We start from the raw sequence: 15,035 nt of genomic DNA, 5'->3' as shown, positions 1-15,035 counted from the left end.
ATCACTACCGATTAGACCAGCCCCAGCTCTTCCTACAGGTTGAACACAAGTGTAAAATAGTGAATAGCCTTATCTTCCAATCAAAAAAATCGGTATGTATCTGCAATTAAGTTAAACTATACCTTGATGCCACAGGTATAGGAAATCAGTTCAGAATTTACTTCTCTTCCCTCCATATCTTTCTTCATATCATTCTACTGTCCTAGTATTTTTCATTTGATTCTAATCTCCCGTTCTGAAGAAAAGTAATTTAAAACAAATTGGTAACATGGGTTCAAATTAACAGAAGTTTTTAACCAGTCAGATGACATGAAAATTAAGGAAATACTGGGAACACAGTGCCAAAAGATAAATAAAGAAATTGCGTTTGAGTCTTGATTTATTTCCCTGTCTTCTGAATGAAAACATGCATACAGTGATTAATTGTCTGAACAAAGTCGACGAGGCACTACCGTTTTCTGCTTAGTTTTCCCCCTTAGGATCACATTTTCTTCTCTGGAGCTGTTTATTCTCAGCCACTAGAGGGTGCTCAGATAGCAGTATTACTGGGAATTTATAAATCATCGTTTCAGGAATTTTTGGCTTCTACGCAGCTAGCCGTGACTTTAATTCTCATGTTCCTACTTGTTGTGGCTGGTTTGTCTGTTTGCTTGTTTGTTTTTCCCCTGTCTCTTTATTTAGAGCTTCTGCAAGGTGAGAGGTTCTTGCTGAACGAGTTAGCACTTCATCATCTTCATGTGATTTTAGTGACATTCGTCAGCACAACACAAATAGTCTCACTGCGTCGCTCCTCACGTCATGGCCAAACTTGACTTACTACTCCACAAACGTGGATCCAGCATTAAACAACAGCTCTCAGGGAATTAAAATAGATATAGTAAAATCCAGGAATCCAGGACCATTTCAGGGTAAGAACACCCATAGTACTTGGTTGATGCCCTCCTCTGTCACCTGCCAAACATAAGCATATTTGCCTTCTCCAAACGTACCAACTTCCATTTCCCATGCAAGGAGACATTCTATGTCCTACTAATATTCACTTTGTCTCCCACACTGAAATGCCTAAGCAAATACACAGAATTTGCATAAGCCTCATGCATGGTGAGTGTTGCCACTCTTCCTGTAAGTACATTTCGCTGTGCTATGTAATGTCACCAGTCTGTGTCAAAAACCTCGAACAGGTCAGAGCCTTTGTGGTGACTTTATGAACTTTGTGTGTGGACTCTTTTATACTCTCCAGGGACAAAGAGGAAATTTTACATAAACAGGAGAGCTGAACAGCTAGCAACCAGCCTCACAGATGAACTAAGCATTACCAGTAATTGAGTAATCTGTGGAATACCATATACCTACACAACACAACTCAAACAGCATTACAATTTTTTTTCATTTCTACTTCAGTCTACAAGATAGGTTGAGAAAGTGTAAAGAACAGTTATTTAATTAAAAGTATGTTTGGCAGATTATAGCTGAAAAAATAAGCTCACCTTTTAGGGGTTTCCTGGAATGAATGGGAAGAAAAGAGAAGACCCAATGGACAAGAGGGAAAACATGTATTACTATATGCCATTGGCAATTTTAAGAGATGGGTGAGGAAAAAGAGATAAAGTCTCTGTAAACAAAGAGTTCAGGAAAAGTGCTTGACTGCCATGTGAATATAGAACTGAGTGCCTTTGGTGTGTACAGCTCTGCAGGTATGTTTTGGATGAAATGGCTCCAGAGTGAGCCAAGTTTTTACTTACTTGGGTTAAGAATGTAATTTTCCAGGGACAAAAATGAGGAGTTTTCTTAGAATTTCAATGAAGTCACTCTCTTTGATGACAGACTGTACCTCTGATTCTTTTCTCCATTGCCCTGTGCAGAACTGAGTATTGCCAATTTCTTCAGGGATGTTTTATTGACCTTCTGCTGAAGCAAATGTATCTGCATAGTGGTGGTTGTAGAAAGTACTAGCTGATGCTAAACTACTCCTTGTATAAAGGAGGATGACAAAATAATCCATCTACCGTCAGTATTTCCTATCACCCTTATACCAGAGCCATGTGAATTAAATAGCAGCAGTAGCTATTGATGATGACCATCCTGCAGTGGACAGGAGTATCATATGTATGCAGTTAGATTAGCTTCATTTTGGTCATCCCTCTACTCTTGGTCATGAGACAGGATGAACATGTGATGGTGATCACAGATAGGAGAAGGCAGAACTGCTTTGGGATAATTTTTCTCCCTTGGTTTTATTTGATCATTCCTCCTTTCCAAATGATCTTTTCTGTATTTAGAATCATACTTGTGATTGTGCTTAGTCAACTGAGCAATCGTGATTGCCCTGTGAGTGAAAGGTCACTGTCACTATTTACTCTTCCAGCAGTATGGGGGACTTAAATAAATGGAATATAATCAGCCTTTAAAAAAACTCTTTAATGGAATAGGGAGAAGGCATAAAGCAGAAACCTGATTAAAGGGGTCACCACTTAATTACAGGAAAATTAGTTAGTGAAAGCAAAGTCTATAATCTCGGAGGTGGGAGAAGGATGGTGAAAAAACACAGTAGTCTGAAAAACTGTTACTGCTCAGGAAAAGGTTATTTGGAATAGAAAGCCAAGGTATGTCCCTGTTGACAGGTGGAACAATAGGCATAAACTGTAGGAGAGAAAATGCTCAAGGAGAGAAGAGGAAAAAGGTGCAGGGAGAAGTAATGGGATGAATTTGGAAGTTTGAAGAGAAACTGAGGCAGAACAGTCTCTGCAAAAGCACATTTTAATGAAAATTAATAGGTATTGTCATAAGTCCATGGCAGCATGATTTTTTTTTTCTGGAATTTGTTTCTTTCTTTAGCTGAAGTTGTGGTATTTGTTATTATCTGAAATTACCTACTATGGAAAAATAATCATTCTCATACAATGCACTGAGAAACCCATTATGTCATTTTAAAGGTCAGATTTGAAAATGGATTTGAACTTGGTTTATTGATGTGAGCCTGAAAATATAGTACATGGCGATTTCTGTCCGCAAATAAAGAGTATTTTATCTACCTGAGTTGGAGGTGAAAATGACCTGGATCAGCAAACAAGTTGCAAATAGTTGTATATTGTTGCAAATGCTCTTGCACCCTAGATTTTTGTAGAAGGTGTTGTCCAGAAATAGGTAGAACTGCCCTCTGACCTGTGATTTCGTGGGCTCATTCTGGTACCAGAAGGAGTTGAGAAAGAGTGGCTGCTTTCATACCCTTTGTCCTTGCATCAGAAGTTGATACTCAGCTGAGTAATGCCATTGCTTTGTCTGTGACTCTTGCAAGGAGTGCTTTGCTTTTCAAGACCTCACTGTCTGTATTTTCCAACCTTGGGGGCCTGTGATCAAATCAGTCAGTCTGTGTCTCCTAGAGGGGGGGGAGTACATTCAGCTGCTGTAAGCACAGCAGCTGATAGAGCCCAGGTTTCTCAGCCATCTTCCCAAGAAGGAAGCAGATACATAGCCCCTACTACACAGACATGCTATGCATTTACAGCAACCCAACACCATTGCAAGGGAGGTAGCAAGATACGCAGGAGCTGGATAGCACCACCCCCGCAATTCATCCATACCTCTGCAGAGTCTACAGGTTGGATGAGCTGCAATCTGCAACCAGACTGGGAGTCCTTGGCTTGAAAGATAATCATGTTGCCACTTTGTGAGTAAAACTGTTGGTATGCAGCAAGCAGTTGAATGGCTCATGTTCCCCAGTTTTATCAGTTTTCAGGCTGTTTACAGAACAGAGGCACCAAGGTACTGTGTATGCGTTTACTGTGCCTCTTTATTGCTGCCCTTCCAGCATTATGCCTTGAACCTACTACAACCTTTCATACCCTCATTTACCATATGCAAATGACTTCTCTTCCCTTTGTGCAGGTATAATTTTAACACACATACTACCACATCTGGAAAGGGAGACTAAGCTGTAGTGAAGACTCTTGGATGCTTTTTGGAGGGCAACAGCAGCTTCATTCCTTGTGGAAATAAGCAGTTTGCAGCTGTTGTACTAAAGATAGGACTGTGCAGCTCAGAAAAAAATGTATAGTTCTGCCACCAGATCCTTCAAAAACTGGTATGTTTTATTATGCTCCTTGTGATTTCTTGAAATGTTGCTGCTTTTCAATTCCTCTGCTTTGGAAATTGTTTTTCTCCAAGCATGACATAACTACAGATAACTTTATACCATTGAGACAAGTTTATATAAAGGATATACAATTTTAATGTGACATGAAGTAGAATGGTTCAATGACTTTGTTTTCTGCCAACTGCTGGACCTAGAAAATCTTCCCTCTGTTTCTAAATTTAATTCACTTTAGCCATTCCTAGAATAACTCTTTCTTGTATTTAGACTAATTCATTCATATGTATAATAGAAAGCAAAATGCCAATAAGAGGGTCAAAATTCCTAAACTGAGTCTGCAGATAGCCATGACTTGCACATCTGAATACTACTTTTTTGTGCAAATGCAATGGGTTAGACACTCTAACATGCAAGGGAAAGGATTCTTCTGCTGCATCTGTCTCATTAGTTGTTTAGAAATGATTGTGTAAATTCATTGCATTATTGCAAAGAGATGAAAAAATCAGATTATTTCCGTACAATGGGCTGGGTAGTTGTTTCTTAGAGTAATAACACTGGAGAGATTTTAAATGCACCTGTTAAAATATTTGTATTGTAGCAGGTGCAGAAGCATTCCTTTGTAAACATCGTATTAACACATTTTGCACAGGCATATTGTCTTTTGTCCCAGAACTAATGAGTTTTAAAACTGTCAATGACTCAAGTGAAGTTTGTGTTCATCATAGTTACCTTGGCATAAGCCCTGTGCCTGTCGATCCATGCATGAGTGTCACACAAGCACAGTCTGTGATGTAATCATCATCTTTGACAAAGGATTGCTTACAACACGGTCCTGCTGTGGAGTGTTCTAAAATAGTGGAATTCATGTTTGTGTGTTTGAAGTGTTATCCTGAGAGATTACAGGCACAGAACGATTCATGCCTCTTTCTTTTTTTTTTTTTTTGTGCCCTAGCCAACTAACAGGAAGGATTCTGCCAAGTATTTGTAGCTCTTGAAAGCCACGCTTGTGTCTTTTCAGGATGGAAGGTATCTTCAGTAAGTACACAACCTGCCAAAATGAGAAGAAGAATTTCCCTACAATAACTAAGATTAGTACTCCTATTTTATAGCAAAATTTATGTCAGTGAATACTCAACAGCAAATTCCCAAAGTTATTTGTTACTGTTTGTTTGTGACAGAGAGTAAAAAGGGTGGAGAACTTTGCCTGAGCTAGAGAAAATTTTTATTTTACACTAATTTTAATATGAGCTTGCTCTGCAATACCTTATTTTTTTGAAGAACAGAGCAGTGCAAGTCAGGAATTACTGGGTTTCTTTGAACTGTTTCCAAATTAGGGAATGTCTCCTTCCTCTGATTCTATTAGTGGTATGGTTTATTACAGAATCAGAAGTGGACCATATAGTCCACGAAAGCCTTGGGCTGGGTAATGATAGAGCAAAACATTGCCTTGATGTGAGCCTCACTCACAAAGGGACCTGTCCTTAGGTATTGTAAATACATTCGAGAGAGAGTAAATCTCGCCTGAAATACATAGTAAAGTGTATATTAACTATTCTAGACAAAAATAGCCTAGAATGCTCAATTCTGCTAGACTCGCTCCTTGATTTGGGTGTTTCAGTATTTGTAGCTTTTCTTCACAGTGTTGTGTAGTGTTTTCTTCTGATTTGCAGTAAGTCTAGAGAGAAGTGATAGCCCTTGTGAGTATGTGATGTTTGTGGCTTTCTGGCTTGTAGTTTACAAATTTTGTTGTGCTGTTTTTATGCTATTTTCATATTTAATTACTTTATTTTTTCTTCGTAAGAACAAAAAATAGTCCCATCAGATCATCAGTTCTGGACACATTAACAATAAATGGATTGTCTGTCAACCAACAAACCACTCCAAGGCAAGAAAAGAAGCTACTGTACATATCAACTGATGCAATTTATAACGTCAGCTGCTATGTACTTAAAATATTATGGCATTGACTGCATACAAAGATTACACTGTAAAAGATTAACTAGGGTAAATTAAATAATTGATACACTCTGAAGCCTACAGATAACAAGAGGATTAATGAAGGCTCCTGCTGCCTTTTACTCATGCTAGCAATCTCATCAAAGTCAAATGCTATTGGCACTATCTGAAGTCTGCTGGACACTCTTTGAACTGAGACCCCCTCACTCTTAAGTGTGGCCATTCCACCCCATCCCCTTGTTTCTGCAGGCCAGGCTCAAGAATTGAGACTGGAAGTGATTCAACAATTTTGTGTGCTTCTTTTTTTTGTTTGTTTGGTTTTGGTCAAAAAGTCTATGGAGATGTGTGGCATTGTGGGATTGAATCAGCCCTTCATTTCCTCTGAAAGATTTTGAGACAGCACTAAGCAGGGCAAAGCTTAGTATCCAAGCACCTGAAATGCAGCATAAAGTCAGCTTTATCTTTTATATAAAATGGCAGTAAATTGTTCAGGAATGAAAATCTATTACCATAGTTACTACTCTTTGTTAACATTGTTAGTATTACTATTATAGAATGGTACTTCCTCTCTGAAAAATGGTTCTTCCTTAGCCAGTGCCACAAGCAATACTTTTTTGAGTACATATCACATGACAAATCTCTATCATGCAGTGTCCTGTTCATCCAGCTGTGCTCCACCAGAGACGATTTGTTGATCTATTTGGCTCAGCTTCAACATGAATCTTTCATGACTTTTTTCAGTTTGTCCTTGTGATGATATGAAAACTTGAGGAGAGATTTAATCCAAGCGAGCATATAAGGACTGAATTAAAAAAATAACAGAGAAATGGAAGGAAAGGACCTTGTGGAAACTAGAGAAAGTCTGTCCTGTCTTGCTGTATCCAAAACTTGGTGCTGTGGGCACTTTGGAGCCCCTGTGTCCAGATGAGCACCCTTCCCTGATTGTGACGCTATGTCAGGATAAGACCTGTGGGGGTGACATTGTGTGCGTCTGGATCTCTTAAGGTCTGAGGTGATTAATGAATGCATTCTTAAGGACCAGAGAGCCACCTGTAGAATGTGGATGCCTTGTAACCAGTAGAATCTTTCCATGTATGTTAGGTGAACTACTGACCAATAGTGTGCTAGCATGTTATATACAGGAGTAGATAAGAGTGAAGCTGTTACTAAAGTCCTTTGTCTTTGGTGAGATTTCTGATCACACTGCAGCCTGAGTTGTCTCTGCCTCCTCTGACTACCACAAAGCTAATCTACATTACCCCAACAAAGGGTGACCCCAATAAAGACCCTTCTTCCCTCTGTTGCAAAGGCAGCATGGCTGCACAGAATGGCAGGAGTAACTAATAAGTACCTAATTTGTCTGCCTGGGGAAAGCAGGGTCCCAGGACAGACTGTGATGCTTGCTTCTCTGACAATTATTTGAAAGTTGATTTTGAGGTTTCCAGATGGCTGGTTGACACCTGGCGCAATGTGCAGAGGTGGTGAAGAAGAAAGGTTATACCTCCTCTGAGACCGTATCAGGGCTGCAGTCCTACATATCCAAGAACATGGCTGTGTGCAGCTGGGACTGTAGCAAACCTCCCATCCACCTCATCTGTGGAGGACCAGGACCTTTGAGAGAAGGTCAAGGATGTGAGCTCCCTGACGATAGCAGATGTACAGCCACAAAATGGAGGGTTGTTCTGACCTGCTTTTGATGACATTTCAATATGTGCACTGTTTAGGGTCTCTGGGGAGCTCAAGGATTGTACTTGCTGACTGTGTGTCTTCTCGTAGAAGAAGGGCAGCTCTTCACCATCCCTAGCCTCAATCTGACATAACTTGCTGACCCACACTGGTTCTACTTCTCCTCTCTAGAACTAATTTTCTGCACAGGTTCAGTGCATTGGGTTGGTATTGTGTTGTGGTCAGTGGGTTTTTTTGTAGGTTTGGCTGCACAGTTGCTATGATTTGATCATGCTTGTCCCATAGCTCCCAGTCATCTTTAATGTTGCTCTGCTTTTGTGACAATCACATTGTCTCCACTGCCTTATGTGCAAGCCTTTGACTTTTTTTGAGTAGGAATTGGTTTTTACGGTGTTGTCTGAATATCTTGTGGAATTCCCTCACTGAGGCTTTGTATATCACTACAGAGCATTGACAATATTAATAAAGTCAGCAGAAATAGCAATACACCAAATGGAGGGACAGCCATTAATTGTTTTTAAGGCTTAAAGGAAAGAGTACCAAAGTGGGAGAGTCAATACCAAAGATGTCATTCCCAAGATAATGTTTTCCACCTACTTGGTACTTGCTGTAAACTAAAACATCTCAAAGATGAAAATAAGCTGTTCAAAGTATGTTTCTGGTCCCACCTCTGGTACTGAGATTTGCTCCAGGTCATGGTCATGGCTGCTCTCTCTCAGTTCCAGGCAGTTTGTCTCCTCTCTCCTCTCCTGTGAGGCTGGATTTTACCAGAGGATCCTGAAAAGTTACCAGCTCTCAGAGTGGATTTATAACTCTTTCCCAAAGGCTGTGTAACTGTTAGCATACAGAACTATGCCAGGCCCAGAACACTTGGTTCGTGTACTTTCACTAAGCGCTTTCGCTCGTTACTAAATGTTCCCGATCAGGACCAACAATGATCTGTACAGGGCACCGGCAAGGAGGTACACCGGGTCCAGGATAACCCCAGGAAGCCCCTTTTGTGCTCCTTCACCACTGGAGCCTCGGAGGCGAAACTCGTCTTCTTGGGGCGCTTCCGGCACAGCAGGGCCGGGCACGGGACGGCGCGGGAGCTCAACGGGGCGGGCGGGGGAGGCGGTGGCGCGGGAGCTCCAGAGGGCGGGCGGGGGAGGCGGTGGCGCGGAAGCTCCGCGAAGCGGGCGGGGGAGGCGGTGGTGCGGGAGCTCCACGGGGCGGGTGGGGAAGGCGGTGGTGCGGGAGCTCCGCGGGGCAGGCGGTGGCGCGGGAGCTCCGGAGCGCGGGCGGGCCCCGGGGAAGGCGGTGGTGTGGGAGCTCCGGGGAGGGCGGGGGAGGCGGTGGTGCGGGAGCTCCGGGGAGCGTGCGGGGGAGGCGGTGGCGCGGGAGCTCGCGGGGCGGGCGGGCCCCGGGGGAGGCGGTGATGGCGTCTGGCCCGCTCACCTGGGCACCCACGCCAGAGCTCCGGCTCCACTCCCTCTTCTCGGACAATGAACGGGACGGGCAGGAAGGTAAGGGGAAGCCAGGCGGGTAAGGGGGCGGCGAGGAGATGTCAGGGTCTGACTTCTGCTCCGGGGCGCCCGAAGCTGGGACATGGCGGCGTCGAGTGCTAACATGCCCCGGGCGGCGCGACGAGGCTGGAGGCGATGTGTCTGACCGCCTGTGCCGCCGGGTCGCCTGCCTGGCCCCGCTCAGCAGGTTTCGGTTCGGTTCGGTTCGGCTCGGCTACAGCTGTGCGCGGCAGTTCCCGGAGGCTCAGAGCCAAAGAGGGACAACCTCTTCGTTGAAGCGTTGACCGCCTGAGAGGCATTTGCTGTGTAGATATTCAAATATTCCCGGAGAAGAGTAATTCAAGGAAGAAAAGTTGTGTTGTTACTGTAATAACGAGTGAAGGGCAAGCTTCTTGTGAGGAAACGACCACTGAAGTGCTGCTGGGTGGATTGTTCAGCGCTGGCAGGAGAGCTGCAGTTGCTTTTCTTGAGAGCTGTAAAGTACTTGATTCCATCGAACCCCAAGGCAAACCAAAGGGTTTGCTGGTGAGCAGCAGCCTCAGCATTTTAAATGTGTTTTCTATTGTCCTAGAAAATTTGCTGGTAACTAGAAATATCTGGCCAATGTCCTGCCAGAAGTTAAGCTCCTTGAGAGTAATAATGCCAACACCTATTGCAACTGCTGGTGGCTGAAGACTGTTGTTGCTATGCATTTCTGTATATTACTCTTCTCTTCAAATCAGACATAGTAAAGGTTTGCTGTGTCTCTCAATCTAACACTGATACTAAAAACTATACCAGCTTGGCCCATTCTAAGGAAAATGACTGCAGGTGTCCAATCCCCTGGAGGGAAACTGCATTCTGGGACAGCTCATGACCTGGAGCAAAAGTCCAGGACTGCATCTTCTTCTGCCCATAGAGAGGGAGAAACAGCTGTGGACAGAGGAGGGAACCAATGGTCTTCCTTGCTTACACATAGAGGGAGGAAGGAGGATTTAGAGAGTGAAGGCAGGCCCCCTGCCCCTCTGGCCTGTCAGCACAATTTGTGCCTCCTGGCATTTACAGTGGCAAGGGCTGCCAATGGAAAGGGAACTAGACTGAGTTTCCTCTTCAGCTTTGCTCCTTTGAAACAGTCTTCTCCGTGACTCAGTTTCCCCACTTGAAAAATAGTGTATTTTATGAACTTCTAGGGGAAACTGATATAACTGGCATTGTCCAAGCCAGTCAAAATTTTACTGTTAAAAGAAGGCCAAAGTCAAGTTCTATGTGAGGTTAACAAGCAATCCCAGCAAACTCATTCTTCCAAACAGTACATATTTGACAGTATCTTGTTGTAGGATGTTGCTAATGCAGACTGTTATTTGTAGCATCCACAGACACAGTATAACTAACCCATGGTAAATGAAAACACAGTTTTGCTGCAACAAGGGATTTTTCAAGGTTATGAAGTAACAGCAGTTTGGGGCAAAAATTGAAAAGAAAAATAGGATGGTTTTGGTTGAGTTGGAGAAAGGTCATTGCTTTCAGTGATGTTGCTCATTATTTCATTCTTGAGAGAGTCATTGGATTTGTGGACTGAAAAACACATTTTGCTCTTTCTCAGGCAAAAGAAATAACATTCACCTCCTTTTTGTTTTCCAAGTGCCATCATTTATTATATTGTTGATGAGGAAAAGCATGAGGTTAACATTTGATAATATATATTATCAAGTACTGTAGAGATGAGGGGTTTTTAACAAAACAGAGGTATACAGGGAAGAGTTTTATTCTAGCTGTTATTATTGTCATTATTTTTCTCATATCTAGTTTAAGGTGAAAACACTGGACGTAGTCTGGATAATTTAAATAATTTTTAGGTATTTACATTGTTTTAATCTGGATATGCAGCATCTTAGTGTTTATGGTAGTTAAGAAATCTGTTGGACCAATATCAAAGGACTGAGAAGGTATTGAGCCTCCTAAGAGCCTGCTTTTTGGGGGGGTTGGTTTGGTGGGGTTTTTCAGACATTTGTTTTTTGTTTGTTTTGGTTTGTTGGTTTGGTTTTTGGGGGGAGGTTGGTTTTGTTTGTTTGTTTAGGGTTTTTTTATAGGCTTATTTATACATTCTTAAAATGGTTTTACAGTAAATGAACCATGAATAGAGGTAATTGTCCTTATTAGCTGGTTGTTGAGTACCAGATTTTCATGTCTCTGTAAAATGTGACCTCTGAAGTAGCACATTCTTACTGCAATGGACTGGGATTTAGAGATGTTACTTCCAGTAATGCCAGCATAAACTTAGCAATCTACTTGTACCATAAAGTCTTAATATTGAGATCAGAGTGAAGCCTATGACTGACTTTGAAAGGGATATAAAGTTTGAAGGAGTATATTTTTCTCATTTTGGAGGGATTTGCAGGTGTAAACACTATACAGAAGGTATATCCACTGTGTTCTACCGGGAGGAAAAAAAAAACAAAACCAAAAACCAGACAAGGTGCTTCACAGTTCCACTGCCAGCTTCCATAATCACTTCAATGCTTAAATTCATGATGCTGAAATTAGTCATGTGTAGGAAATTGGTTTCCTGTGAGCATAAAATTTGTTAGGATTTCTAAAGTTGCAGTTTAAGTCAGTGAACACTCTTTAACAGCAGAAAAACTGATACATGTGAGTATTTTCCAGTGGTTGGATGCACTGACTTTGTTCTAGGGCCATACTAAACATGCATTTCTGAAGCCAGAGTCTGCTCCAGTACATCAGCTGTTCTTCCTCTAAGTTACTGGTTGAATTAGCACATGCTGCTCACAGTAAAGCCTTCTGTTTTAGTGGGCATCCATCAGGACATACTGCAGCAAGGTTACTGAGGGAGTATGGCTTCAGTGTGCTGAAAGCGGTGGTGCAAGTGTTCCTGCATATGTTTTAAATATTCCCTCCTTCTCCTTGTTCAATAAATCCATGGTTGCCTTCTCAGACAAGGTGCAGGAGGAGTACTGATGTTAGGAAAGAGTCCTTTAACTTTGCATTTCTTCAGTTCCTACTTAAGCGACAGACAGTCATCCTTATCCTCTGCACTCAGCTCCATTCGTTTCCACTCACACTAATTAATCATTACTTGCTTGTTCTGTTTCTCTAAGTTCCTTCTGAGCTGCATGTTTATGGAGAGAGGCTGAAAGAGTTTGGACTGCTCAGCCTGGAGAAGAGAAGACTCAGGGCAGATGTTGTCAATGTGTAAGTGGAGTGAGGGTGCAAAGAGGACAGTCAGGCTCTTTTTTAGTGCTGCTGAGTGACAAGTCCAGAGGCAATGGACATGGAACAAACCAGAACATGGAAAGTTTTCTCTGAACATCATGAGGGAACTGTGAGGTGACTGAGCACTAGAACAGTTAGTCCAGATGGGTGGTCTTCATCCTTGGAGACAATAAAAACATCCAAATATGCCCATCCTTAGCAATGAGATTGAGGTGGCGCTTCTTGTGTGGTAGGTGTTGAGCCAGATGACCTTTCTAAACTCAGCCATCCTATGATTCTGTGATTCCTATGTCAGACAAAGCTATTACTCTCCCCACTTTTCTGTTGCTTTTCAGCAGTTCACATGGTTCCCCATCCTGCAGCCTTCACTCCTCTCACACAGTGTGGCACTTTGCACAGGCAGGCTCCTCTGATTTAGAAATGCCCATTACCTAACATTAACAGGATAGGAAGAGCTACTTGAGGGCCACATTTATCAAAACTTCTCCAGAGCTATGACTTCTTATTCTTACAATTTATTTTCTGACATCAACTCAAATGTTATACCTAAGCAAGGGAAATCCATATGAGAATTGGCAGATACTTGGAATGCTGTCTGAAATCAATAGCAATGTTGTCACAGAATTCAGTAGAAACAGGGCAGAAACTGGAATACTAGGATGTTAAGGAGACCTGGATATTGACTGACTGATGAAGTAACTAATCTGATAACTGTCATCAGTTCAGGAAAATGGACTGTGAATACCTACTAACACATTTTAGTGTGTGACAACATTTTCAGCAAGCTCGGTTGGCAAAGTCAAAGTATGTTTGATGTTCACATCCTTTATTAAAATTCTAAATGCTGTTAATACCAGGGGTAAGTAATTTACCCATGAACAAAGTCTCAAACTAAATAGTCAAAAACTCTTATATACATTTGAGGAACATCATTTACACAGTATATGGGTTTTAAGTAGCATTCCCAAGCTCCTGGCTCTATTCCAAATCTCGGGTGTGGTCTAGGGCAGGTAACTCAAATTCCTGAGTTTAATTTCTCAACCAATAAGAGAAAATAAGAGAGACTTGAAAATATTGCAAGGAATACATGTAACTGCCTGCTCTTTTGTTATTAAATGAGCTTTTAGGACACTCATCTGCAACTGAGTGCATTATCCTCTGGGAGACTGTGAGATGTCATTCAGAACTGCAGCCTGAGCAGCAAGAAAGGCTGCGTGGTTGGATGATGAAGTACAGTCTGGTTCATTTTACTTACGCTGAGCCTGTCTTCAATGTAGTCCTCAAAGACACATCAGGCAAACGTGCAAACATATGCAGGATTGAACCACAGCTTGATTTGTGAACATTGTTAGCTAGTGGGGAAAACAATTACCTAAAGAAATTTGATTACCAGGACCAACATAGGCTCTCTGTGGTAACTGGAAAACTGAAAATACTTTGTCAAACAGGTTGGTGATCTCAGTCTAGTTTCTTGATGTCTGAGTGCCTGCCTATATTACCATAATTGCACCAACTCATGAACTGGATCAGCAGAGACAGAGGCTAAAGGCTTAAAGTCTTTCTAAACTGAGGGATTTTAGCTGTGGAACCATCACTTCTAAATAAACTGATAGGTAACCCATGAAAGCGCTTCAGGAGCATTAGGACCCAAAATAACACAATCATACTGCTTTGTCATTCAACATTACAAACCTTGCACTAACCATGCTTCACATTTCTAGTATTTTTACATCACTCACTAAAAATTAGGTGGAGGAACAGTGACCAAACACCAGGTAACACTCCAAGAGGAAGAAAACATACACAAGTGTTTATTGGTAACTGGGTGTCAGTTAAATGCTTTCTTCGCAGACAGCATACTGCTGGGATGACATTACCAAATCCTGAAGGACTTATTATGTGCCATTGAAAACAGAGATTTAAACTAAAATCTTCCAAAGACTTCAAATCCACATATTTTAGCTTTACACCTCCTACATAGTTTCACTGAGTTCAATGAAACTATTCACTGTGGAAAGCTAAGAAGGTGTGTAAATCTCTGCAGCATTAAACATTTTGCTTCATTATCTCCCCGGGGACTGAAAACAGGGCTGTTGACACCTATCAGACATCTGGGGTAAAATGGCAACTTGTGTCATTGAATATTGACCTAATTGAAAAACAGCATTAAGGACTGTGAACAATTTTGGCCTTTTTTCCTAACTTGCAGTCGGTGCTCCCTGGTTCCAAACTGCTCCCTGCAGTATCCTCAACCAACTGACATTTGCTCACATATGACTAAGGCACATTTGGACTCTCAAAATAACTATTTTGAACTTTTTATTATTATTATTATTTTCCAAGTATGTGGCATAGCTGGTGGGGCAGAGCATGTGTGTGTGTGAAATGTTGTACACACGGAAGGCCTGAAAACAGACCCTCTGCCTGAGTCTCGAAGGGGCTGCACCAGCGCTAGTGATGCTTCTCCTTCTCCTCCTCCTTCTCCTCGTCCTCCTCCCCTTCCTCCTGCTCCTCGGCTGGGTGCAGACCCGGTGGCCGCAGGCGCTTCGTAAGACGCTGCCTCGGAGAGGAAAGGGCTTAGCGGGTCT

The 15,035-nt window shown here is 42.1% G+C and overlaps 1 protein-coding gene across 1 annotated transcript in view; it reads left to right on the top strand.

The window, feature by feature from the left end:
• Window positions 1–9,216: 9,216 nt before the first annotated feature.
• The window catches only part of PDE8B (phosphodiesterase 8B), an 82,582-nt gene continuing 76,763 nt past the window's right edge, over window positions 9,217–15,035 (top strand). Inside the window, exon 1 of the mRNA XM_071580969.1 lies at window positions 9,217–9,237. Coding sequence (XP_071437070.1) covers window positions 9,217–9,237 — 21 coding nt within the window. The remainder of the gene's footprint in view (window positions 9,238–15,035) is intronic.

This window comes from Pithys albifrons, chromosome Z (genome assembly GCF_047495875.1).
Source record: "Pithys albifrons albifrons isolate INPA30051 chromosome Z, PitAlb_v1, whole genome shotgun sequence".
Classification (NCBI taxonomy): domain Eukaryota; kingdom Metazoa; phylum Chordata; class Aves; order Passeriformes; family Thamnophilidae; genus Pithys; species Pithys albifrons.
This window is presented reverse-complemented; position numbering and strand designations above follow the sequence as displayed.